At 42.5% G+C, this 27,944-nt stretch overlaps 1 protein-coding gene across 8 annotated transcripts in view; it reads left to right on the forward strand.

The window, feature by feature from the left end:
* Positions 1–906: 906 nt before the first annotated feature.
* Positions 907–27,944, forward strand: part of LOC118362955 (protocadherin Fat 1-like) — a 112,192-nt gene continuing 85,154 nt past the window's right edge. For 2 of the 8 annotated variants that reach the window (XR_008086311.1, XM_052486617.1), the window contains exons 1-3: positions 2,226–2,577; positions 4,592–7,875; positions 27,356–27,670. Coding sequence is in view for 7 of the 8 variants with exons in the window: in XM_052486617.1 (XP_052342577.1) it covers positions 4,620–7,875; positions 27,356–27,670 (3,571 nt within the window). In the remaining variant the exon portion in view is untranslated. Of the gene's footprint in view, positions 1,135–2,225; positions 2,578–4,591; positions 7,876–27,355; positions 27,671–27,944 lie in introns of those variants that run through there. The other 6 variants (XM_035743707.2, XM_052486612.1, XM_052486613.1 and 3 more) reach the window with 6 other exon arrangements.

Here is a 27,944-nt window from a genome sequence, read left to right on the forward strand (position 1 = left end):
ATCTCTCACACACACACAGAGAGAGAGAGAGAGAGAGAGAGAGAGAGAGAGACGGAGAGAGAGAGAGAGAGAGAGAGAGAGAGAGAGAGAGAGAGAGAGAGAGAGAGAGAGAGAGAGAGAGATGCGCACGCAATCAGAGCAACAAGATTTGTGGCTGTTGCCATGTGAAAAGGGCAACCAGTGGAGCACAAAGAGCATTGTAAATACCACCAATATTATCTTCCCCTTACTATTCATACTACAACTATTTTCACATTGCTAAAACACTGTACATAGCTGATAATACAGGGCGAACACTTGAAATATGTACTGTTAAATTATAATATTTTTTTGATTCATGTTGTTCAATGAGGTATGGACAGGGATCAGCATGCACCGGATGACTGGTTCGCATCACACTCAAACGTGCACTTGGGGGTGTGTTAGTTTGTGGCCGACCTGCACACAGCATGGGGTTAACTTCTGGTATGTGGCTGTGACTGCACTGTGGAATAGTAGTCTGTGTTTGTGTTTTCCACTTTCATGCATGTTGACCCTAATATATAAAGGGTATATAACATATTTTCCGTATATTGCATTTTACAGTCATTTCATGAGTTCATGCAGACATTTGCAGCCTAATGTAACCATATAACATAAATGATAGCCGACACAACCTTAGTTTATGTTCAACAGGGAAAGTAATTGTTATGGTCCTGTAGCAAAGCAATTGAGCATTACCAACGAGTGAATCCTTTTGGCTATTTTATTCTTTCAGACTCCTAGTCGCTTTGCTTTCTAGTTGAACTTGTATGGGAATCAGCAAGGAAAGCAACGAAGGCGTGTGAGCCTCGTTACGTCACTGCTTCCTAAACCCGAGGCATCCCGGTAGAAACAGTAGGCTACACTGCTGTTAAACCGAGGTTGCAGCCGAAGTGCTGCACTCCAAAGTGCCATACACGCTTGATGAAAATGTCGCTTTTACGGATTTCGGAGGAGTTGAAAATGTAAATAATGTGGAATAACCGGTGTCGGATTGGTTCCTGTGTGTCACTTTATCGTTTTCTACGACATGCTCGCAAACAAAATTTGTCAACATTTTCTGGGATTTATTTGAACAGAACTTTGGAGAGGTAGCGTCATCCAGCTCGTCTGGTAAGTAATCTAGGAAATAGCATTGCTTTACACTGATAGAGTAACGATAATGTATTGCATAAAACAATTGAAAATAGCAAGAGTCTTTCATAATGATCATCATCAACATTATTGACATTACAAACTTCCGAGGAGGCTTTAATAGTACATTTTACTGGTAGCCTATGCTTCACAATCTCCAAGATTCCACTCTCACTACACACACACATACACACGCGCACACGCACACACACACACACACACACACACACACACACACACACACACACACACACACACACACACACACACACACACACACACACACACACACACACACACACACACACACACACACACACACACACACACACACTATAAAGTTATGGGTGAGCAGCAGCATGTGCCGTCCAGAGCGCAGTGCTTTGGAGAGAAAATAGCCTGAACAATAGTGAGAGAGCGCCATCAATCGCATATCGGTCACACTCCCATGCGCACAATTTCGGGAATAAGATATTATTGCACATTTATTACTACGAATATTCCAACGTGAAGATACTTTTTGAATACCATGCGTGTAAATGTGCACTGCCTCTCGTTGCACACGTCGAAATTAAATTTGAGGTTGTAAATAGGAAAACACTTTTTCCCCCACATAGGCTCATAATAAAACGTTGTAGGATATTTGAACCTCACTACTGTATAGGCCATTGTTTAGAATAATAGGGATACCATTCACACAAACGGTATTTAGAACAAATCAAACCTACACCCAAAAAACTATTTCAATTTGCTTGGATTACCTCAAACAATATTGGCACCGTGCGTAAATGTGCCAAAACATTGTAAGCCTACATTGGGGGAATAAATTGTAATGTTCACTTTATGGATGCATGTAATATGCAATCATATAGGATAATAGTGCATAGGTATTGGCATTATTTGTCCCTATGAAATCATATTTTAAATGATTTGCCTATTAATATATCCAGCCTGCATCACATCCGGCAGTGATTGGGAGTCCCATAGGGTGGCGCACAATTGGCCCAGCGTCGTCCGGGTTTGACAGGGGTAGGCCGTCACTGTAAATAATAAATTGTACTTAAAACTGACTTGCCTAGTTAAATAAAGGTTACATAAAAATAGATAATAATAGTAATTATAGCCTAGGAAGGAATAAATCATTGAAATTAGATTAGGAAATAGAGCCGATCAAAATTAACCGTTATCTCGGTTCTTAAAGCGGGGGAGCGAGCTGGTTGTTTTATCTTCGTGCCAGCAAAGTAGATCCGGGCGTGCGCAACGCGGAGAGATACTGGGCGAATTCAGTGTTGAAGAAAGGGAGCAACGAGAAGAAGTGGAAAGAGTCGCGGAGAGGGAAGTCCATGTAGTTACCATGCAGACATTCGTACCTTACAAACTACATGAAAAACCGCCAAATCCACGCCGTTAATGAGGCAATAGGTATGTAATGTGATGTGTTTGTTATAGCGCTTTCCCTGTGAATTAGCAAGTTGTTTTTGTGGTTTGTGAATCGGAGTTAATAAAAGTTCAGATAGTCCGACCGGACTAGTTCTCTGTCAGTGGCGCTCGAGCAGTGGACAGAAATCACAGAGCCCTTTCCTTCCTCCAGTGAAGTTTAACGTTTTAAAGTGTTTAGGAAAGGTATTAAATCGGCTACTATCGAAATGAGAGTCTTTGGAAGTTGGTCACTGTTTTACGCTTTTTGTTTATGTGTGGGAATTGTTTTACACGTTGTGTTGTATTGGCGGTTCGGGCATTGTTGCTATTTCTTTAAACAATCCATACATCTGGCTCCCGCACGGCTGCGGTGTCTACGTGAAATGAATTGGAATGGGGACCGCTGGTGGATGTGTTGGACAAATAAACAACAGACAGCAAGCAATGATTTTCACGAAGCTGTTTAGTTTTTGTCTTTTGCCATCCTCCAAGAATATGAATTCAGTAAAAAAAAGTTCATTATTCTATATAACATGGGAAAACGTGTGTGTGTGTATATATATATATATATATATATATATATATATATATATATATTGTCATTCTTTGATTTGCCAGGAATAGCCTAGTTCAGCAGTCGAAAAATCCTGGTTGTGTATACAGACTTAATAAAATAAAAAAAACATTGTACATGTATTTCTTTTACTTACGATTGCTTACTAACCTGATATTACCGTGCCATAAAGCCCTACACTCAAGACATGAATAGTTATCCTAATCCTCAGGGGGGAATATATCCTCAAGGCATACTTTTTTTGTTGTTGAAAGTTCTCATGCATGCATTATGCTACTAGCCCCATAAAATGTATAGATGTAGTCTATTGCCCACATGCATTCAGCATGATCTAAGGCAGCTGGACAGCAGTGTCCGTCATTAGGCTGGGATGTGCTTTTCCGGATGGCAACCCTCTAAAAGCCCAAAGAGCAGCGCTGTGTTTATTATAGCACAGCCTACTAGACAGAAAGTAGAAAAGCTCAGGAACTAAGGCCCCAGAGTCAGTGTAGAAACAGCTTTTCGGGCTAGAATTCAGTTGTTTTGATCACACACTATTTCCAGGCATAATAATGTACTTGTAATATACATGTGAAATCCAATATGAGCACAAACCTGTATGCCTGAATGTCACTTGCTTTCGTGTTAGACCGTCTATTTTGAGTCAGTTTGCATATCTGGTTATGCGAGGACAGTACCAATTTTCCACCATTTCCAACCCTTTCTTCGTGTAATGTATCTGCTTGAGCTATTTTTTTTATAATGACATGTAGATCAAAGCATTTCAAAGATGTGCAATTAAAGGCTGGTAGAAGGAATAGTGAAATCTGCTTATCATAGCTTTGAAGTCCGTTTTCGCTTGACCTGTAATGGAATAAGTGAGACTTGAATGCCTTACAGCTATTTGGTCATTACCAATGACCCCCGTCATCATTTCTACATAGAGGGTTGAAGTAAATTAGTATATGTTCTGAAGTGAAGAGACTGGTCTCTGAATTGTGCTTTGAAACAGTAAAACATATTTACGTAGTGTGTCTTTTCTTTTAAACCTGTTGCTGAAATATTAAGAGGAATGCCGGCTAAGATAAATACGTTATTTGGCCTATATCTTTTCTCCCTCTTCCCCTCTAACATAACATCCATTCATCAGCCTGACCATCATTTGTCATGCCATTTAAAGGAGTCCATTGAGGCTCACAGTAAAGAGAGGGATAAGGATAGAGACCTTTGTCGAGCAGATATTAACGGCAGCCGTTCACCGTGCCACTGTAAAACCACAGTTCTCTTAGGAAGGTTCAACATTAAGCCCTTTTGCTTGTTAGCATAAAGACATATTTTATTATGCTCTTAAATGAAAGCACTGATCCAGCCCTATTGAGATTTTCTGAAAAATGAATTAAATGTTTCATTTTATGTTTATTTATTTTTTGCTTGATTCTAACCTTCTGTTTTGTGTGTCTCCAGGTGGTTTGGTAGAGAACACGGTACGAAAATGGGGAAATACTTGACTTCACTGCTCGTGCTGCTCCTGCAGCTCCTCTGCGGCTGCACAGGGAACCAAAGGATGGAGACGGTCCTGCAGTTCACTCACTCTGTTTACAATGCCACCATATACGAGAACTCTGCTGCTAAGACCTACTTAGAGAGTCATGCGAAGATGGGCATCTACATCACAGACCCCACCTGGGAGATACGGTACAAAATAGTGTCAGGAGACAATGAGAACCTTTTCAAAGCAGAGGACTACGTCCTGGGAGACTTTAGTTTCCTGAGGATAAGGACCAAAGGAGGCAGCACTGCCATTCTGAACCGGGAGGTCAAAGACCACTACTTGCTCACTGTCAAAGCCGTGGAGAGGGGCACCAACGTGGAGGCTCGCACCCGAGTCAAGGTCCAGGTCCAGGACACCAACGATCTGAGGCCTCTTTTCTCTCCCACCTCCTACAGCGTCTCGCTGCTCGAGAACACGGCCATACGGACCAGTGTGGCCAAGGTCACAGCCACGGACGCCGACATTGGGACGAACGGGGAGTACTACTACAGCTTCCGGGAGTGGACAGATATGTTCGCCGTCCACCCCACTAGCGGGGTGGTGACGCTGACGGGCAAGCTGGATCACGCTGAGACCAAGCTGTATGACCTGGAGATCCTGGCCGTGGACCGAGGCATGAAGCTCTACGGCAGCAGCGGCTTCAGTAGCATGGCCAAGCTGACGGTGAGGGTGGATCAGGCCAACGAGCACGCGCCTGTCATCACCGCCGTCACCCTGGCGCCCTCGGGCACTGACCGCGACCCTACCTATGCTATAGTGACCGTTGAGGACAACGACCAGGGACCAAATGGGGAGATTGCGTCGTTGAGCGTGGTGGCGGGCGACCCCCTGCAGCAGTTTAAGGCCCTGAGAACTAGTCCCGGGAGCAAGGAGTACAAAATCAAAGCGGTCAAGGATGTAGACTGGGACATCCAGATTTTCGGATACAACCTCACGTTACAGGCCAAGGACAAAGGAAGTCCCCCACAGTTTTCTTCAGCGAAAGTGGTACATGTAACATCCCCACAGTTTAAAGTGGGCCCCCCTAAATTCGAACGTGCTGTTTATAGGGTCAATCTCAGTGAGTTTGCCCCTCTCCATACACCTGTTGCCATGGTAACTGCCTTGCCAAAGTATCCACAGTTGAAGTATGCTTTCAGATATAAGGCAGAGAAGAATCGTTTTGCTATTAATCCAGACACTGGCTTAATCACCACAACTGGACCCATCTATGCGGATTATGCCACACAATTTGAACTACAAGTTATTACCATTGACAAAAAGGCAGCGACTAAGGTTATCATTGACATTATAGATGTTAACAATAATGCCCCTGAGTTCCAACGGACCTCGTACAAGGCCACTGTGGATGAGAATGTACCCGTAGGGACCAATGTGTTAGCAGTGAAAGCCACTGATCTGGACAGTGGCGAGAACGGATATGTGACCTACAGCATTGCCAACGTGAGCCCGCAGCCGTTTGTCATCGACTACTTCTCTGGTGTCATCAGCACCTCAGAGGAACTGGATTATGAGCTGATGCCAAGGATTTACAATCTCAAAATTAGGGCTTCAGACTGGGGTACCCCTTTCCGACGGGAGGTGGAGGCATCAGTTACTGTCACACTGAATAACTTGAATGACAATAAGCCTCTATTCGAAAATGTCGACTGTGAAGTCACGGTGCCTAGAGACCATGGCGTGGGAGAGCAGATAACGACGGTGTCTGCTATTGACGCAGACGAATTGCAGCTCGTGCGGTACGACATAAAAGCTGGGAATGATCTTGATCTCTTTGAGTTGAACTCCAACTCGGGTGTGCTTTCTTTGAAACGAACACTGAGCGAGGGGGAGGCAGCTAAAGTGTCCTTCCATAGCTTACACATCAGAGCCAGTGATGGAGAGCATGAGACTGAACCAATGACTATGAACATCACTGTCATCACAGCTCGCAAGCCTGTCCAACTTAAGTGCGTCGACACTGGGGTTGCTACCATGTTGGCAGAAAAGCTGCTTCATGGCACTAAGATCCAAGCCCCAACTGAGCCCGACGATAACTTCATGGACATCCATTCGGTTAACCGCTACTCCCCTCAGTTTGCAGAGTCCTTCCCCAGTGTCATTGAGGTCAAAGAGGACCTTCCGATTGGGGCTAGGGTAGTCCATCTAAGCGCCTCCGACACAGACAGTGGTTTTAACGGAAAACTGGTGTATGTTATTTCAGGAGGAGATACAGAGAGTCGTTTCATTGTAGATATGAACACCGGTTGGCTTTTGGTTCACACTCCACTGGACAGGGAAACGACGGACCACTACACACTGAACGTCACAGTCTACGATCTAGGAATACCCCAGAAGTCCTCCTCCCGTCTTTTAGACGTTAAAATCTTGGATGCTAACGATAACAGTCCGCAGTTCTTGCAAGACTCATATTCGTTGGAAATAAGTGAAAACACACCAGTGGGGACTGAAATCGTCCAGGTGGATTCCACCGATAAGGACCAGGGAGATAACGGAGTAATCAGGTATTCAATTGTGGCCAACACTGACCAGTTTGCCATTGACGAGCTGACTGGAGTAGTGACTGTGAAAAAGCCGCTGGATCGCGAGGTGCACCCGGTTTACATTCTGAAGATTGCTGCACGTGACCAGGCCGTTAATGAACCTCAACTCGTGTCTACAGTGTTGCTAAAGGTCATTCTCGAGGACGTCAATGACAATCCTCCCAAATTCATCCCGTCAAATTACGGCGTGAAGGTGAGGGAGGACCTCCCGATCGGCACTGTGATTATGTGGCTGGAGGCTCACGACCCGGATGTCGGGCTGTTCAGTCAGGTACGGTACAGCCTCATCGATAACGGGGATGGCAACTTCGATGTGGACAAAGTCAGCGGCGCGGTACGCATCCTGCAGAATCTGGATTACGAGAAAAAGCAGGTGTACAACCTCACGGCGAAAGCCAAGGACAAAGGGAAGCCCATTTCCTTATCGTCAACATGCTTTATTGAGGTGGATGTAGTGGACGTAAATGAGAATCTGTATCGCCCGTGGTTCCCCTCGTTTGTGGATAAGGGATTTATAAAAGAGGACGTCCTCATTGGGACATCCGTAATGAAAGTAACGGCTCAGGACGAAGACAAAGGAAGAGACGGAGAAATACACTACTCCATACGGGACGGTTCTGGCCTAGGGATATTCACCATTGATGAAGAGACTGGTGAGTTTCTCACTTTCTTTTCCTCTGTCATTACCATATTGCCCCTATGTGGAGGCCCATTTGGTTTATAATTGATTATTTAAGGCACCAAATGGGCATGCATGAATTGTAAATGACTGGGATGCAAAATGGGGTACAATCCCCTGTATCTGTGCAGACTGTGCTCTTCTGCCCATTCCCCCCCGAAATATCAGCGGTGGGGGGAAATGGTGAATAGAGGTGAGGTTCGCTTCCTGGAGAACTGCTAAGCTTCCTGATTCCTTTCATTTTTCTGTCTGAGCAAAGAGAATTGATGTCAGGAACAGCTGGAGCAGCTGTCTCCTAGACCTGTAGTAGACATTCCAAACTAGTTGCCGTGGAATTAAGAGGGTTGCTTAGTGATTTTACCCACTGACTCCCACTTTCCCACACAAGCACTGTTGTGCTGAACACTGCATTTTGTTTCGATGTTGAAAAATGAGTCATATGCAAATTTAATAATGCTTCATGCTGGCTCATCCCACATGAGATGGAAATTGTTTGCACAATGAAATAGTTATTTTTCTGTGATTGTCATATCTGCTTTAGTATTGCAAATCTAAATGGTTGTGTTGCTGGCGATATGCACTTGCTGGCCTCTTTGTGGTCTTAAAAGGAAAGTAGTAATACTTTTTTTCAGCTGCTCACGGACGTTAAAACACCTGTGCCAAGGGTTTAAAAATAAACCGTCTGGAATTCAAACGGTTTTGCCACAAAAAGCTACTGGTCACCCCCGTTTTGGGTGCGTCAGACCTGATTTGCTGCCCTTCGTTTTAAACATAGGTACCATTCTCTGGGTGGCTCAGTGCCAGTTTTCCCCTTTTTAAAATGTATTTCTGCATAGGAATATACATATTTAATGTACAAATGAAACTTGATGCATAAAACATTAGGTTTTTAGCATATATGTAGTCTATCCACTAAGTCTGGAAGTTCAATGCAAAGTCTCTGGAAATGTAATTCACAGATTTTAAAGTAGCTAAATGAGAAATTGACGAGAGAATGTTAATTTAGATTCAGGTGGAGGCATACACATTATTAAGTGGAGTAAATTAGTTGGGCCTTCCATGAACCTGTGGGGAAATCACACTTTCTTTGCTGGTAAATTTAGCATGACGGGATGAGCTGGCATGAAGCATTGCTCCTTAAGGACCATCTGTCGGCTATTGTGCCTGTCCAGTCTTAGTGTGATTGTTCTCTCTGGGGTAGTTGTCAGATTGTTGCTTGTAGATATTTCTACCTCTTTTGTTCAAAGATACAGAGGGAAAATGTAAATAGAGCGAACTGGAGCGAGCCTTTGATTCTTGAAATGCAATTTGAAACTCATCTGAGGTTGGTTTAAAAATGGCTTCGGTCCCACTCATCAAAGTTTTAGAAACTTTCTCACACACAATGCACTCTTTAGGGAATTGACATTTGAAACAAAGTTTTTATATTTAGCAACAGAGATTTCTGATGTGTGGTTTGTTAGTTGAGAATCGGCCCTTGGCTTGGGGCTGTGGATCTTGGGACGAATCTCTGAAGTGTTCTTGTTTCCGTAAGGGACACCCACTTCTTGTTTGATATCCCACTCCTGAATGTATTGGACGCAGGTCACCGGGAGCTCCTGACCTGCTCTTCCTCCCCTGCCCTCGACCTCCACGGCCTTCAGAGTGATTTATCAGGAGTGGCAATGATAGGATTTCCCTGCTATTCAGTCCCGTTGTTAGGGTTCACAGCCAGAGCTGGTAGCAAACCAAATATGCCCAAGGCAACGGTGTGCCTCCTGGGAATTCATGCATTGACTGGAGGTGGTTTGTGGGGTTGGTCTGGTTCTGAGTAGGGGAAAGGGGGTGCAAGGTTACCACATGAGGATTATGCTCTACAAGAAATCGATATCAAACACACCCAGCATCACTTTCAACGAGTCATGCAGCCACAGCTAGTGCTCTCCGACAAGTAGAAAAACAAGGGTTGAGAAGAGAAGAAAACAAATGGGAAAAGTGCTAAAACGAAAGGGTACATGCCAGAAACCACACACACACCTTAAGCTCTGGAAAAGTTTTTCTGAGGTGGCTAGTATGGGAAGGCTGGCTAACATCTGTGGCTGGTTAAGTTAAATGCCGTTTGGAATCTCATGTTCTGCGTATATGCATGCTTTATTCATCCCCTGTATCCTCTTGAAACCCCGGGTTTGAGAATGGAGGGGTAGTGATGAGGAATGTGCAAATGACAAGGTCTTCAGTGCCAATTTGACTCCCATACCTCTCGTCTTACCGCCAAGAAGATACAATTTTGGCTCTCCGTTTATCCCCTTAAGCCTAAATCTTGAACTTTATAGTTAGTCACCAGCTTAATTTAGTTCAGTGAACAGAGGCGGAAATTCATTTATGTAACTTCAGCTTTCAAAATATATTTTTTTAACCCGTTTCAGGGTTTTGTCTTTGCTAACAGCAGTAATTCAGCCATTTTTAGGCCAAGATAAGATTAGCAAAACCAAGAAAGTTGTTACTTCTAAGATAGGAATCAACATGTTTCCCCCTATCCAGTTCTTATTGTCCGACTGTAGACGGCTATATCTGCCAAACGTCTGGCCCGGGCCCATCTGGATCTCTGGCCCTTGTATTTACGTCTGCACATCACACAAACATGTTTAGAGCTGGGGGCTATGTGGAGCCCTAGTGAGATGTTGTGTGCAGTCCAAGCTAATTCTGGCCTCGTGTGCTCAGACACTGCTGTTGGGGTTATCGAGCTAACAGGGGCCTGACACACTTAAGGCCAGCTAGGTATGCCGCTCTCCTGATTGATGTTTCCAGGGCCAGGCATGGAATCTAGTTCCTTGATTTAATGAATATTCAGTTAGAAAAAGGAACAAACAGCTGGAGCTTGAGGTCATGATACAGAGATAAGAACAACAAGATGGACTCCTCTCACAAAGGAGGCTAGTTCAGGCTTCAAGTGAGAGGGTGGCTGTTGTGGTTGGGCGTAGAATTTTAAGGCTGGGAATTGCCAGGGACCTCAAAATAAGATATTATCACAATACTTAGGTGCCAATAAAGTGTTTATTGTATTTTTCATGATTCTACTGAATATATATTGCGAATCTATACTGTGATTTTATTGCGATTCGATGTTCCAAACATATTGCTCACAATATGTCTGCTGCAGAGGGGCAAGAGAGAGAGAGCCGTGAAGAAACCAGTTTTGATCAGTCATAGTGCTATAAGTGCTAAAAACAAAATGGCTCCCTATTTAAAAAGATGGAGAACAAGCTCTGAAGAAAAAATACTGGTGCAGGTATTTTGGTGCAGGTACAGCCACCTAGCTATATTGCGATATCGTTGATTATATATATATAATACACCCCCCCTCATCACGAGTAGAAGTTGTTGTTGTGGGGTTGCCAAGGTGGTGAGTGGCATTCATTTAGGGACAAAGCCACTGGACATTCCATTCTCTCTGTGCATCTAAATTGAGATCGACTCTTAATGGTCTTCACTCTGCAGTGCACTATAAATGCTTTCACCAACGTTCCTATTCATTTTTTTTTTAAAGACAGTAATGCAGCTGTTGTTGCTGAGGGAAGGGTGGATGATGTTTGTCGTGGGCTGTGCTTGATTAGTGGTGAGGTAAGCTATGGACCTAGACCCTATATGTCCCCTACTGGTACGTTGTTGTCGACGCAGACAGTTCTCCAAGTAGATCAATTAGACTTGGTGCTTGCCACCAAAGGATTGACTGCCGTTTTATGAGGTCAGGGTCGGGGTCCTCTGTGATCAATTAAGCGCGTCTTTCTGTTAGAACTCCTAATACCTTGTATTTCAGCCTTTGACGTAAAGAGCTCGTTCGACCAGACTCTCTCTCGTTGTGTTTCTTCTCCAGGGGCTGCTTGTTTTGATGCTGTTTTGACAGCACTATCGAATGACTGTCTTTTTTAGTTTGTTAGCCTACTTTGTGAACTGTGGTGAACATTCTATTTGCACTGATTCACTTAACTGGAGGAAGAAGAGCATTGGAAAAAAGAGTTGAAAATGCATATTGATAAGTCTCCAGGCTTACAATGTACTAGTAGTAAAGGTGAACAAATGTGTAGGCCTTCATGCGGTGTGTTTGCATTTATGTAGGAAAAAGGGAAGGAGTCTCAAACAGCCCCAGTGAATCACCTCTTCCGTCCAGATGCTCGTTGGATAATGTATGCATTGCCCTTTGCTCATTGGATAATGTATGCGTTGCCCTTTCGCTTCAAGTTGGAGGCAGCCGGTGTGCTGAAAGAGCTCTTTGTGGAGGCAAATTAAATAGTTTGATGTTTAATGGCAAATCTCTGTGAGGTTGTGTTTTCCCCTCTTCAAATCGGGCCTTCTTCCCCAAATTGCCCCCCCATTGCCCTTCCTGTCGAGAGTAAGGTAGGGCCGACCCTCAGTGATGCCAGATAAGGGAAGTATGTGCCGAATGGTTTTGTCTTTTCATGTTTGGCTGCCTTCACTATCCCAGGGTGAGTGGGGTGGGGCGATAGTGGGAGGCGATAGCCATGTCTGCACAACCAAAGCTTCATGGGAGATTGATTGAACCCAAGTACCCGTGCCCGGTCCCTTCTATTTTTTGTTGATTCTATACGCAGAAGCTCAAGCCAGAAGTGTGACTTCTTCAGCACACTGTAAAGAGCCACATGACTTGTAATGGTCTTTGCTTGAGCGCTGTTGCTGGGGCGACGGGACCAGGAATGTGCAGCAGGCCGAAGTTGATTGTAGGATGCTAAATGAAAAGCACACTTTCCCCAGTTAAAGTTTGTTGCTTCTCTCAGCCCGTTAAGTATTTTTTTGGGTTGAAAACCTGTAAAGGTGCCGCGTGCAGATGGCGTGCTCGATTGCGAATGAACTCTTGTCATGCTAATCTAGTCAATTGAGACCAACGGCTAATAATGTTTGGTGACATTTTTCTTTTTACATGTAAAGTAATGGTTGCACAGACATTCTGCAGACACATACAAGACTGCAGTAACTCCATGTTTTGTCACACATTTGACAGGAAAGAAAAGCATCAAATTCAATTTTAGTGAAGTTTACTGGGATAATTAGAATGCTGAAACTTGGGCCAAGAAACCATTTTTGATGTTCAGTTCTCTATCTTGGCGTTGTGTTCCCATGTTACTTTGAAAAGAACTGCAGTTCCCTGTGGCGTGTTCAGCTGAATGTGAAGTCGTTGTTTTCCGATCATTGCCCCAATCAAAATGGAGTTTACCGCAGTGAAAGGGGGGTAACCGACAGAGGCTTAGCTGGCTGTTTATTTTTTCTAGATTATGCATTGGCTATCAAAGCGTAACTGACTGAATGTCAAAGTGAAAAGGTACTTGGCGTACCGAGTCTTGAGGTTTCATGTGTTGAAAGACAGCCACTTAAAATCAAACAGCGAGAGATGATGCTCCTTTCGAAATTCCCCCTGTCTGTCATGTTCGCTGTTAAGCTGCCAATGTAGAGACCAAAGACAGGAAACATCAGAATTACGGTAGCATGACCAGAGACAGCAGCTTAATGGTACTGGGTTCAAGTCCCGTGTTATACAGATGGAGACAGTGACGTATTTGGGCCTAGGTGCCATGGTTGCCTCTTAGGTTTGGAAAGCTTAAGATAGACAATGCTGCCCAAACATGCATTTAAACTCCAACATTCCTGTCATACCTCTCAACAACTGTAATGCCTCTTTATTTATTTATTTATTTATATATTTATATATATTTATATATATATTAGAGGTCGGCCGATTTTATGATTTTTCAATACCGATTATTGGAGGACCACAAAAGCTGGCCGATTTGAAGAAGAAGAAAAAATATATATATATTGTATTTGTAATAATGACAATTACAACAATACTGAATTAACACTTATTTTAACTTAATATAATACATCAATAAAATCAATTTAGCCTCAAGTAGATAATGAAACATGTTCAATTTGGTTTAAATTTGGTTTAAATTGGAGAAGAAAGTAAAAGCTAACGTTACAGTTCCTTGCTCAGAACATGAGAACATATGAAAGCTGGTGGTTCCTTTTAACATGAGTCTTCAATATTCCCAGGTAAGAAGTTTTAGGTTGTAGTTATTATAGGAATTATAGGACTATTTCCCTCTATACCATTTGTATTTCATTAACCTTTGACTACTGGAAGTTCTTATAGGCACTTTAGTATTGCCAGTGTAACAGTATAGCTTCCGTCCCTCTCCTCGCTCCTCCCTGGGCTCGAACCAGCAACACAACGACAACAGGCACCACATCGAAGCAGCGTTACCCATGCAGAGCAAGGGAAACAACCACCCCAAGGCTCAGAGCGAGTGAAGTTTGAAACGCTATTAGCGCGCGCTAACTAGCCAGCCATTTCACTTAGGTCACACCAGCCTCATCTCGGTAGTTGATAGGTTTGAAGTCATGCTGGCAAAACGCACGAAGGTGATGTTTGAATTAATGTTTACGCGCCTGCTTCTGCCTACCACCGCTCAGTCAGATACTAAGATGCTTGTATGCTCAGTCAGATTATATGCAACACAGGACACGCTAGATAATATCTAGTAATATCATCAACCATGTGTAGTTAACTAGTGATTATGATTGATTGTTTTTTATAAGATAAGTTTAATGCTAGCTAGCAACTTACCTTGGCTTACTGCATTTGTGTAACAGGCAGTCTCCTTGTGGAGTGCAACGAGAGAAAGGCAGGTCGTTATTGCGTTGGACTAGTTGTAAGGTTGCAAGATTGGATCCCCCGAGCTGAAATAGTGAAAATCTGTCTTTCTGCCCCTGAACCGTTCCTAGGCCGTTATTGAAAACAATGTGTTCTTAACTGACTTGCCTCGTTAAATAAAGATTAAATAAAGGTGTAAAAAAATAAAATCTGTTAAATCGGCGCCCAAAAATACAGATTTCCGATTGTTATGAAAACTTGAAATCCGCCCTAATTAATCGGCCATTCCGATTAAACGGTCGACTTCTAATATATATATATATATATATATATATATATATATATATATTTTTAACCTTTTATTTAACAAGGCAAGTCAGTTAAGAACAAATTCTTATTTACAATGACGGCCTAGGAACAGTGCGTTAACAGGGCAGAACAACAGATTTTTACCTTGTCAGCTCGGGGATTCGATCTAGCAACCTTTCGGTTACTGGCCCAACGCTCTAACCACGAGGCTACATGTCGCCCGAAATAGGCAGGATATAGGGGGCTGCAGGTAGCCTGGTGGTTAGAGCGTTGGGTCAGTAATCGAAAGGTTGCAAGATCAAATACCACTCTAATCTCCAAAGACGATAATAATTGAATGAAAAAAAATAATCAACCTTTGTAAATGTCAGGATTGCAGCCTCTTGGAAAATGAGAGCTGGCCTATATTTCAAAGCGCCTTATCTGTCTTCAAAAAAGACCTTTCCACGGGAACCATTTACCGCAGCGCATTGAGTACAGTCGGTGTCAGGGGGGCTTCATAAACATTTTGCAATAAGGGGAAGACAGACGGTGCATCGCGCCCGCTATTGTCAGAGGAACGGGGCTTGGCACCGGAGGGCCGGGAGGTAACAGGCCTTAAATTTATAACGTGATATTAAACCAGGTGCCCAGCTCACAGGCCCGCTCTGAGGCTTTCAAAATAACACTCCACTCTGTGACAATGGAAACTGCCTGGGCATGTCCCAATAGGCTTCCTCAACTGGAATTAATGGGCTAAATTCTGCCTGGGAAAAAAAATAGAAAAATCCCATCAGGCATGTTCTCATTGCATCACTCCCCTTTTGTTCATTAAAGACTCTCTCTCTTCCACTGTCTATCTTTCTACGTTCTCCCCTATCCCCCTCACTCCAGATGAATGCAGCCATTCTTTCATTTTTTTCCCTTGGGCCAGAGAATCTAGAATAGGATTCTTATTTTATTGCACAGTGTCATGAAGCTATAGTTTTGAATATCCATGCCACTGTAAAACATGAATGTGCCACTGGTCTGTTAGTGCAGTTTTAGTAAATGGTAGTTGTTTTGTGCTTTTGGTTAGTACCCTCTCCTTTTAAGACTATACGACTAGGTCAGTATGTAGAGTGAAGCACACTGCTCCACATTGTTAAGTTGTCTGAAATTATTCGGTCTGTCTAAAGTTTTAAGGTAGCGTTTCCCTTAAGCCCAGCTGTTGATAGTGCTGGTTTTTGCCTCTGGTGGCGATAATCTTTTTTTTGGTAACACAATAAAATAACAATAATGAGGCTTTACACAAGGAGTACCGGTACCGAGTCAGTGTGCTGGGGTATGAAGTAGTTCAGGTGATTGAGGTAATAGGGACATGTAGGTAGGGGTGAAAGTGACTAGGCAATCAGGTTAGATAATAAACAGAGGAGCAGCAGTATGTGTTGGTGTGAAAGTGTGGCGTCAATATGCAGATGTGGTGTTTTGTGTTTGTAAGCGTGTGTGTGTGTCGGAGTCGGTGTAGTATGCATGAGTGTGTGTGTAGTCCAGTGAGTGTGCATAGAGTCAGTGCAAAAAAATGTAAAGGTCGGTGCTAATATTGCGGGTAGCCATTTGATTAATAACTATTCAGCAGTCTTATGGTTTGGTGGTAGAAGCTGTTGGTTTGGTGCTCCGGCACCTCTTGCCGTGCGGTAATCACACGGCAAGCAGAGAGACATGCGCTTTTTGTGTTGAGAGACTCCGTGTGAACTCCATCATGCATCTGTTTGGATGATTTGTTTTCCCGGATCTATACCGATGTACTGAATACCCCCTGAATGCTGGTCACTCTTCAAAGCGCCACCATATTTGGTCAATGACCCCGATATGGTCTTTGACACTTCAATAGCCTGCTAAGTCCTCCTTTGCATGGTGATTCTAAGCCTTTTGCCGATGTGTAACTCAAGCTGTCTGCAGTATTCAGAAATATCCACCATTCTATAAGGTAATAAAGACGATGAGTGCGACCGCGAGCCCTGTAGGCTATGTGGTCATCCCATGAGGTGGAGTTTTTTTTCCTCCTTTGGCTGCACTTCATAGCCTTGTGAATTTTTCTAAAGTTTCAGGAATTAATACTTACAGTATGGACTGAAAAATGTTGGAAGTGCAGGGTTTAGCTTCTGAGAACTCTTGGAACCAAAGAGATGATTTGATTTAAGTTGCGGGGGCATGGGAAGCTTAGCTCAGGACTCTTTTTCTAATACACCCAGGGCTCTACGTGCTGGAGGAATTTGAAGCATTTCGCCAGGGCCGGTGGAAAGACGGGAGGGGGGGACTGAGAAAGTTCATGTAGACATGTGAGGTAGGAGTCCTAAGAAGGCTGAGGAATGCGAGGGGAAAGGAGAGCAGAATTACCAAGAGGTAGTTCAAAGCAGACGTCTGACTTTTTAAAGTGCAGACCAAGAGAGTGCTGGCGTAAGCCGAACGAGCTGATCTCTCGGTCTTGAGAAGACACGTTTTTGTTCTCTCGTGGTCTCCGAAGCGCGTAAATTATTCCTGTACGGCCTCTTGTTGTGAAGGTCATCGGAAGACCATCTCGACTCCTTTAGATATCTTTGTCGACAATAGAAAAACTGCGAAACTAGTTTTTCTCTGGGCTGTGTAAAGTTGACTGCAGCCTAATTCCTTATTACACGGTTTTCAATGCCAGAAAAATGTGATATTGACTCAGTTTCTGAAGTAGACGGCGTGTTACCATATGAAAATAAGCACAGTGGATAAACAGGGTTTTGCAAATCCTAATCCTTTTTTGACAACTGGTAATCTTTTTGGCGCTCTAATTTGTTTCAATTGCCAGCTTTTGATATCCATGACATGTGCAATCCCCTCCATTTGTGGCGGCGCCATTGTCGTTACAAGGCCTTCTGGGGAAAAGAGTTTGTCTCTCCCCAATTTAGCCCCCCGCCCACTAATTACCCCCTTTCATGACAGGGACCGTGGTCCTATACATGCCAGAAATACTGAGTACACCTCATCCTCGGAACTAAATAGGGAGCATCATAGTATAGTTCTGCAGTTACTACCCCCACTGTGTGGTACATTTTAGTTTTTTTCCCAAGGATCAGCTGGCTTTATCCAATCTACTGACATTTTTTTTTCTGTCCTCAGACCTCCAGACCTCCTCTGCCATTTTCCTCGGCGCCTCGAAGCGCAACCATGTTATCTCACCATTTTGTCAAAAACAACACTCAGCGGCTATGTGTTTTGCAGAGGACTTCTTCCACCCTCCCCGCTGTAACTAGCTATTGAGTAAATGTCACGGTGGACCTGTTCCGGTAGACTGATTTTGAAATTAACACACTTTGCAGTTCTCACGCCTATATGAGATGGCAGAATTGTTGGAACAGCGTTAGCCGTTAGCTCTTTTTATTGTGTTGCCTAACTGCTGTGCTAGGTGACTGTGGAAGGTGTTGCCGTAGGGTATGCAAGGAAGAGGGAAAGAAAGGAGAGAGAGTAAGTCTGGCTGGGTAGGTAGGTTGCCTTGGTTTTGTCAACTGTTTTTATTGCCTCAAGGGCACATTTTGCAACTTCCTCATTTGACTAGCCTAGAGTTATAGGTGCGATGGCTAAACACCTCAGATTCATCATTTATACGGTCCACTATGGTTTCGATAGACGCTTCGTCTTCTAGTAGGTTTATTTAAAGCCAGTCACACATTCATGTTTGAATAAAAAGTAGATGTCAACTGAAATGGTCATTGTTTTCAGCAATAGCTTAATTGAAATAGTTTTCTCTTTGAATTGAACTTCATATTCTTGGTGTCAGAGCCTCATCAAACTATAAAAAAAGATTCAAGCCAGTCAACCAGTACACTGCTATTGTATGTGTTGGAATTACCTACCACAGTTTTTAAGGGTCAAGGTCCTCTCTGACTATGTATTCTTGTTGTTAGTCACAACTAGAATGAATGAATGACGTTTTCTTTTCCTGTCAAATCGTTTGGCAACCCATCCTTTCCCGGGATTAATTGAAACCTAAACAAACATTACAATGATTCACTGTGATAACTCTTTCTGTGTTCTGTGCTTTACAATAATTCAGTGATAATTGCTGTAGCAGTGCAGAACTTCAGTAATATAAAGCCATCTTCTCTTTGCTGATGGCTTAAGGACTGGTAGTGGGCTGCTAAAAGCCTGACGCTCATGAGCAAATGGAATGAAATGGTATGGGTGTGATTGCTAAATCCTTCTGATTCATCCTTTATACACTGTAATTTGTCCAGCCAACTATTGATTTGACATGTTTCGATAGACGCTTTGTCTCCTGGTAGGTTTATTTAAAGCCAGTCACGCTTTCATGTTTGAATAAAAAGTAAATGTCAACTGAAATTGTCATTGTGTTCAGTTAGAGGTTCATCGAAATGGGTTCTCTTTAAATTGAACTATTCTAGGCGTCAGAGCTTCATCAAACTATACTTTTTTTTTGTTGGACTTTCTTACTTCTGCCGGTCGACCATTACAATGCTATTGTACAAATTGTCCTTATCTACCACAGTTTGTTTACGTTTCCTGTGTGGGGTGAGTTTGGATCAAGGTCCTCTATGACGATGTAGTCTTGTTAGCCACCTGTTGCAGTGCAGAACTGCACTAATATAAAGTATTCTTCTCCATGCCAATGGCTTTAGGGTTGGCAGCGGGCTGCTTAAAAGCCCGACACTCCTGAGCGAGTGGAATGGTTCTGTTATGCCAGTGTCTCCCAGTCAAACGGATGAGCACTCAAGCATGGGCATCGTCTTGGCACGGGCACAACAAATGTCTCATCCCTCTCGCTCTCCCTGTTCTCTTTCAACTTCTATCACACATTCTCATCCTTACACGGAAAAGTACAACACACACACACACTCCCCTCTATCTTAGTCTCTCACTCCATTTTCTTTCACCCACTCAACCGCTCTCTCCATCTCATCCTCACTCCTTCTTTTCCCAGTCTCCACCCTCTCTCTCTCTCTCTCCGCCTCTCACACACTCAATCATACTCTTTCCCGGTGCTCTCGCAGGACGCTAGCAGTCAGATTAGCACTCACGTTTCTTATTCGTGCTTCACATTTGCAAATCCCTGCACATCTGTTCTTCCCAGAAGCTATCTCAACGAGTGCAGTGAGTAGTCGACAGTGCTTCCGTGAGAAAAAAACTCCCACTTGCACATTTTGACTACTTTTCTGTTTGGCAATATATATATATTTTTGTAATCTGTTTACTTCGTTATATAATCACTTTTTTTTTCTCTTCTCGATTTCCACCTCACGATCGCCCCTTTGGGGGCATTTCACATTCGGTGCCAGCCGGCAAGCCTTGACAACCCTGTATGCCCATATGACATGGACCATATTACACCCTGCATGCCTTCAGAAAGTATTCATACCCCTTTACTTAATCCTTTACTTAATTCATACCCCTTTTACTTAATTAATTGTTGTGTTACAGCCTGAATTCAAAATGGATTAAAATATATATTTTTCTCACCCATCGACACACAATACCCCATAATGACGAAGTGGAAACAGGTTTTTAGAAATGTTTGCAAATGTAGTAAAATAAAGTACAGTTATTTATTATTATCATTTCTCGCTGATATGAAAGATAGGGTCCCCATGGTTCCAACCCCGTACAGAAAGCGATGCGTTTTAGGTCCTCTGAGTCAATACTTTGTAGAAGCACCTTTTGGCAGCGATTACAGCTGTGACTCTTTCTGGGTAAGTCTCTTTAACAGCTTTTGAACACGTGGATTGCGCAACATTTGTCCATTTATTCTTTAAACAATTCTTCAAGTTCTGTCAAGTTGCTTGTTGATCATTGCTTGACAACCATTTTCAGGTCTTGCCATAAATGTTTAAGTAGATTCAAGTCAAAACTGGAACTTGGCCACTCAGGGACATTCACTGTCTTCTTGGTAAGTAACTCCAGTGTAGATTTGGCCTTGTGTTTTAGGTTATTGTCCTGTTGAAAGGGGGTATTTGTCTCCTATTGTCTGGTTGAAAGCAGAATGAACCAGGTTTTCCTCAAGGATTTTGTCTGTGCTTAGCTCCACTCTGTACATGTTTTATCGTGTGAAAACGGTTACAAGCATATCCATTAGGTTTGGGCGGTATCCATATTACTGGCTTAGTACACAAGGGGCGCCAAAAAACAGAAAAAAGCCCATTAGGCATCTTTTACCAGAATGCTAACAAAGTTATAGATAGCCTTGCGAAAGTATTCGGCCCCCTTGAACTTTGCGACCTTTTGCCACATTTCAGGCTTCAAACATAAAGATATAAAACTGTATTTTTTTGTGAAGAATCAACAACAAGTGGGACACAATATTGAAGTGGAATGACATTTATTGGATATTTCAAACTTTTTTAACAAATCAAAAACTGAAAAATTGGGCATGCAATGTATGTAGGTAAGACCTACCGAATGTCATTTTTGGTGAGTTTGGACATTTACAAGCGAATGTGAACGAGAGATATTATGCAAATGAAGAAATGTTTGACGCATGCTTGTCCTGAATGGAGAGTCTGGGAGTCGCTAGGGCCACGGGCCTGCCTGCTCTGCTTGGATAAGATGGGGCAGGAGCAGATGGTCTAGAACGGAGAGGAGAAAAAACGCAAGGAAATCAAGCTGCAGTGGTAGCTGTACAGATAACTCATTCAAAGGCTTTTGGCTTCTCAAACACGGCAGAAAGCTAACACAATATGATGCCCCGTGACCTTATTAATTCAGCCACTTACTTAGATAACTAGCAAGTTAAACTTAGGGATCGACCTGTCTCAGAATTGTTTTGTTTTTCACACCATTTTTAAAAAAAACGCATAAGAAATATATTGCTGTTTTGTAAATACAGATCTAAAATGCTTCTTATTGTAAATTTTGCTCAGCATCAAACAAATGTGCTTCAGTTGCACTTTTCCACTAGGAAGAGAATTCACGAATGAGCATTCTATCAAACGACAGCGCTCTGACTGACGTGTAACTACTTTTCTCTGATACTTTTCTCAGTGTAGCCAGCCTACTCTTCTTCGGTAAAATGCAATATTAACTTTAAGCAAAACATTAGGAAATCTAGCTGGTTACATTTTTTTCTATAATAGACATTAGAAATATGATGGCCATGCATTGTTTTTTTTTTGCAAAAAAAAAGACTGCTTTTTCATTGTTGCACTTTTGTTGTCATTTGATGAAAATTAAGTTTTTTTCCTGCTAAATGTGTTGCACTAATGTGTTTTCTGTGAAGGAAAACTATAGCTGCACGTCGGTGATCAGTCTTTTGAAGCAAAAAAAAAGACTGGTTACTTTCAATATAAAACGCGATCCCTGTCAATACACAGCTGGTCTCAGCTGCTCCCACTTTCTCCCATTGTGCTGTTTACAAACAAACACGCAACTGCTCTGGGGAACAACGGTAAGCTTCATAATGAAACATAATGTGACAGATGAAATGGAGAACGCGATCTGCTTTATCTCCTAACCTATTGCACAAGTTGACTGCAGGTATTTACTTAAAAAGTAACTACAAATAATAAAATGTACGGTATATGTCCAAGCCTAATACCATAACATGATGCAGCTACCACTGTGCTTGAAAATATGGAGAGTGCAGTATTTTTGCAGTATTACTTTAGTGCCTTCTTGCAAAAAGGATGCATGTTTTTCCTTATTTTGCCCTTGACAATTATGTTAGTATATTGGAGAAATTGCATTTGAGTATTTTGGTCATTTTGCAGATGCTCTTATCCAGAGTGACTTACTGTAGTGATTCCATAAATGTTTCTACAACATTGTTGTAACTACAGTTTTGATCCATCCTCAGGTTTCTCCTATCACAGCCATTCAACTCTGTAACTGTGTTAAAGTCACCATTGGTCTCATGGTGAAATCCATGAGCGGTTTCCTTCCTCTCCGGCAACTGAGTTAGGAAGGATGTCTGTATATTTTTAGTGATTGGGAGTATTGTTACACCATCCAAAGTGTAATTAATAACTTCACAATGTTCAAAGGGATATTCAGCAATTGCCTTTTTTTTCTTTACCCATCTACCAATAGGTGCCTTCTTTTCGAGGAATTGGAAAACTTACTTACTAACTCACTACATTTCAGCTTTAAATTTTGTAGAAATGTCAAAATACATAATTCCACTTAGATGTGGTATTGTGTGTAGGTGACAATTTTTAAAAAATGTAATCCATTTTAAATTCAGGCTGTATCGCAACAAAATGTGGAATAAGTCGAGGCATGTGAGTATTTCCTGGGTCCGGTTATACCCCCACATGGCTGTAGGAAGTGTTATGGAGTGTTACAGTGCTATCCATTTCCCTCTTTGCCGCACTGCCTCCCTGCCTTATTACACGCCTCAAGCTAACTGCTATCCCTGGCTAGCAGTAATGATGAGTAATGACAAAAAGCACCTCAGACTCAGACATAAGATACAGTAAATCTGAGGTGAATAAAAACTCTGAAATCCCTGAAAAGTGAAATGTCAGTGACAGGTGTTTTGGAGTTCTCTCTTTTTTTCCCTGGAATCTTTCTATTCCCCCCTGAGGCGAAATGTAGGCCTCTCTCTCGGTTACAGTCCTGCAGTGCAAGTGATTGAGTTACAGGGAGCAACAAAGGTTTTTGAAAGACAGGCCGTAGGAAAAGTAGGAGAGGTGCCATGGAGCAGTGTCTTATCATTCTTCGGTATATGGCACACTAGGACAGTGTTATAGACTCTCTGCCATATCTAGTGCACAGCAGTATGCAATTACCGCTTGCCTATACAGGGGAACCAGGCCCACGCCCTGGCTTTATTATAACTTATTATCGTCGGCGGTGGGCCGGTCCAATGATCTCAACTTTTTTACTGCTTTCGATAGCAGGTCATTGTGACCTTTTTTAATGTTAATGTTTACTTAAATCGTGTGGAAAGAGATTTTCTAGAGATTGTCTGCTTAACAACTGAGTCATTTCCTATTGCTTTAGCCCTGACATGACACAACACAAGCCTGCCTCATGATCAGATATATTTTTAAAGCCCCAAATAAAATGTGCATGAGAAACCACATCATAAACGTTGGGTAATCCTCGAGGGAAACAATTGTGCACCCATCCAGAGAAGGATTGCTGACTAGCCTGCTTTCTAGTTTGCTGTTTTGATGGTTCCACCACTGATCTCCTTTCAGTCATCGGGGGTGGGGGGGTATTGTTGTAAAATGTTAGTCCTAACAGGGCTTTTGAAAGCTCCTCTGTTTGCTCAGCTGAAAGCTATCGGCCCCTCATGGCATATGGCCTGCTGTAAAACACCAGGCCTGTCATGTAGAAACAGACAGTAGGGGCTGATGTCAATACCAACCTTCTACCCTACCATATTCCCCACACTGCTGTGCACCGACACCTACCTATGATTAAAATAGGGAGAAAGAGAAACTCATTCAGTGCCATCTTTCCTTTCTCTTTTTTTCTTTGTTCTCTTTCAAGTGCTATCTACATACTGAAAAATAAATTTTTCCTAAGCGTTTGTGTTTGATCCCCATAGCAGAATGCTGAATGCTCATTGAGCTACATTTTGAGTGCTGGCCTTATTGTTTTTATATGTATGGACTAAGACAATTTCCATCTAAAAAGCTGGGAGTGAAATGGTTTTCCATATAGAAAAATGATATGAATTTCTCTTTCATAAATCTTGTTAAGGTTCCGTCAATGGGACAGTTGTAAATCATGCAGAGCGTTATTTTAGAGAAACAACAGGTCGGTACATATACGGTGGGGCAAAAAAGTATTTAGTCAGCCACCAATTGTGCAAGTTCTCCCACTTAAAAAGATGAGAGAGGCTTGTAATTTTCATCATAGGTACACTTCAACTATGACAGACAAAATGAGAGAAAAAAATCCAGAAAATCACATTGTAGGATTGTTAATGGATTGTTAATGAATTTATTTGCAAATTATGGTGGAAAGTAAGTATTTGGTCAATAACAAAAGTTTATCTCAATACTTTGTTATATACCCTTTCTTGGCAATGACAGAGGTCAAAGGTTTTCGGTAAGTCTTCACAAGGTTTTCACACACTGTTGCTGGTATTTTGGCCCATTCCTCCATGCAGATCTCCTCTAGAGCAGTGATGTTTTGGGGATGTTGCTGGGCAACACGGACTTTCAACTCCCTCGAAAGATTTTCTATGGGGTTGATCTGGAGACTGGCTAGGCCACTCCAGGACCTTGAAATGCTTCTTACGAAGCCACTCCTTCGTTACCCGGGCAGTGTTTTTGGGATCATTGTCATGCTGAAAGACCCAGCCACGTTTCATATTCAATGCCATTGCTGATGGAAGGAGGTGTTCCCTCACGATACATGGCCCCATTCATTCTTTCCTTTCGATGGATCAGTCGTTCTGGTCCCTTTGCAGAAAAACAGCCCCAAAGCATGATGTTTCCACCCCCATGCTTCACAGTAGGTATGGTGTTCTTTGGATGCAACTCAGCATTCTTTGTCCCCCAAACATGACGAGTTGAGTTTTTACCAAAAAGTTATATTTTGGTTTCATCTGACCATATGACATTCTCCCAATCTTCTTCATCCAAAAGCTCTCTAGCAAACTTCACACAGGCCTGGACATGTACTGGGGGCACTGCAGGATTTGAGTCAGTGCTACGTAGTGTGTTACTGATTGTAGGCTTTGTTACTTTGGTCCCAGCTCTCTGCAGGTCATTCACTAGGTCCCCCCGTGTGGTTCTGGTATTTTTGCTCACCGTTCTTGTGATCATTTTGACCCCACGGGGTGAGATCTTGCGTGGAGCCCCAGATCGAGGGAGATTATCAGTGGTCTTGTATGTCTTCCATTTCCTAATAATTGCTCCCACAGTTGATTTCTTCAAACCAAGCTGCTTACCTATTGCAGATTCAGTCTTCCCAGCCTGGTGCATGTCTATAATTTTGTTTCTGGTGTCCTTTGACAGCTCTTTGGTCTTGGCCATAGTGGAGTTTGGAGTGTGACTGTTTGAGGTTGTGGACAGGTGTCTTTTATATTGATAACAAGTTCAAACAGGTTCCATTAATATAGGTAATGGGTGGAGGACAGATGAGCCTCTTAAAGAAGAAGTTACAGGTCTGTGTGATACAAATCTTGCTTGTTTGTAGGTGACCAAATACTTATTTTACACCATAATTTGCAAATAAATTCATAAAAAATCCGACAATGTGATTTTTCTGGATTTTCTTTTCTCATTTTGTCTGTCATAGTTGAAGTGTACCTATGATGAAAATTACAGGCCTCTCATCTTTTTAAGTGGGAGAACTTGCACAATTGGTGGCTGACTAAATACTTTTTTGCCCCACTGTAAGTGCCTTATATCGGCTGAAAACTTAAGTTCTTGTTAAAATAACTGTAAATGTGTACTTACATTTTGAAATCTTGCTCTGATTTATCATCCAAAGGGTCCCAGAGATAACATGAAGTGTCGTTTTGTTAAATTAAATTATTTTTCATACCCTAAAAAGGTCCATATAGCACGCAATCGATTTTGTATTTCCACTCGTTCAATTTGAAAAGAAAGGAATCTGTGAAAATCTCACCCTAAATGTTGTTTGAACAAGTCAAATCACATTAGTATCTATTCCTCAGAGGTCCTAGAAGGTAACAAGACTTCACTGTTTCATTAGTGGTGTAGTTTATCCTATAGGACACCATATTTGGTCAGAGAGCTACGCCTTCATGGCACACCGACGACTCGGGCGGCCATCACTTGAACGGCTGTATCTTTCTCAAATAAGCACCAATCGGGGTCAATCAAAGCTAGCTAGATAGCCAATGAGCTGGGCTTTACGGGAGTATCCGGAAACCATGTATATGTTGTCAAATGTAGGTACTAACCTTGTACGACAGCATGCCTTTTCATTTTGGACAAAAATTATAAGGATATTCAGAGTTATGAAGTTATGAAAACTGGTTGTTTTGCAAATGTTGAACCTATAATATGGCTACTAATACTTGGAAAGCTGAATCAAAGTCCAAGTATACAGATTTGACGATATTCTTGCAGAAAAATGAAATGTGAATGTTTCCTTCACGATTTGCCCAAATGACTCTGGCGACTTCACACTAAAATTATTGTAGGTCAGTCATTCTTCAAGTTATCCATTTGAAATTTTGCACATATACCGCTACCATCTTGTGGACCCTATCGGAATTATAACCAGAGTGACAGCTATAACAGTGACCTTTCCCTTGCATTTCAAAGATGGTGGTAAATAAACACTGGTTGGTTTTCTCTTTGTATTTTATTCTACCAGATCTATTGTGTTAGATTCTCCTACATTCAATTCACATTTCCACAAACTTCAAAGTGTTTATTTTCAAATGGTACCAAGAATATGCATATCCTTGCTTCAGGGCCTAAGCTACAGGCAGTTCGATTTGGGTATGTCTTTAGGTGAAAATTGAAAAAAAGGAGGCTATCCCTTTTGGTTTTCCATATAAAAAGATATTTATTCATAATAAAAGAGCCCTAAGAACTAATGATTCTCTCTTTCTTTCTCCCAGGGGTCATCAGAACCCAGGAACTCCTGGACCACGAGACCACCCCGCACTACTGGCTGACTGTGTACGCCACGGACGGCGGCGTGGTGCCCCTCTCGGCCTTCGTGGAGGTCTACGTGGAGGTCCAGGACGTCAACGACAATGCGCCGCAGACCTCTGAGCCCGTATACTACCCGTCGGTTGCGGAGAACTCGCCCAAGGACGTGTCCATCATCCAGATCGAGGCGGTGGACCCGGACGCCCGGGCCGGCGACAAGCTCTCCTACAAGATCACCAGTGGCAACCCGCAGGGATTTTTCGCCATCAACTCCAAGATGGGTAAGACGAAGGCAAAGGCCGCCACTTTGAATTTAAATGTATTGATTCCCAAGGTGGAATTGAATTCTCGCAGGCAAACATGTGTAGTGCTACTATGCTTTAAATGAAGTGCATTGACAGAATAGTAAAGTCAGACAGAAAACAGCCAGTTAAGTTCATGCGTGTTATTAGTGTTATCCATTTGTGGTACAATGAAATGTATTGGAAATGGCCTTGTCTTTTGCTTCACATTTGCGAAGTGTGTTCTGTAATATGAAACACGAAGCATGTACAG

This window comes from Oncorhynchus keta, chromosome 29 (genome assembly GCF_023373465.1).
Source record: "Oncorhynchus keta strain PuntledgeMale-10-30-2019 chromosome 29, Oket_V2, whole genome shotgun sequence".
Taxonomy (NCBI): domain Eukaryota; kingdom Metazoa; phylum Chordata; class Actinopteri; order Salmoniformes; family Salmonidae; genus Oncorhynchus; species Oncorhynchus keta.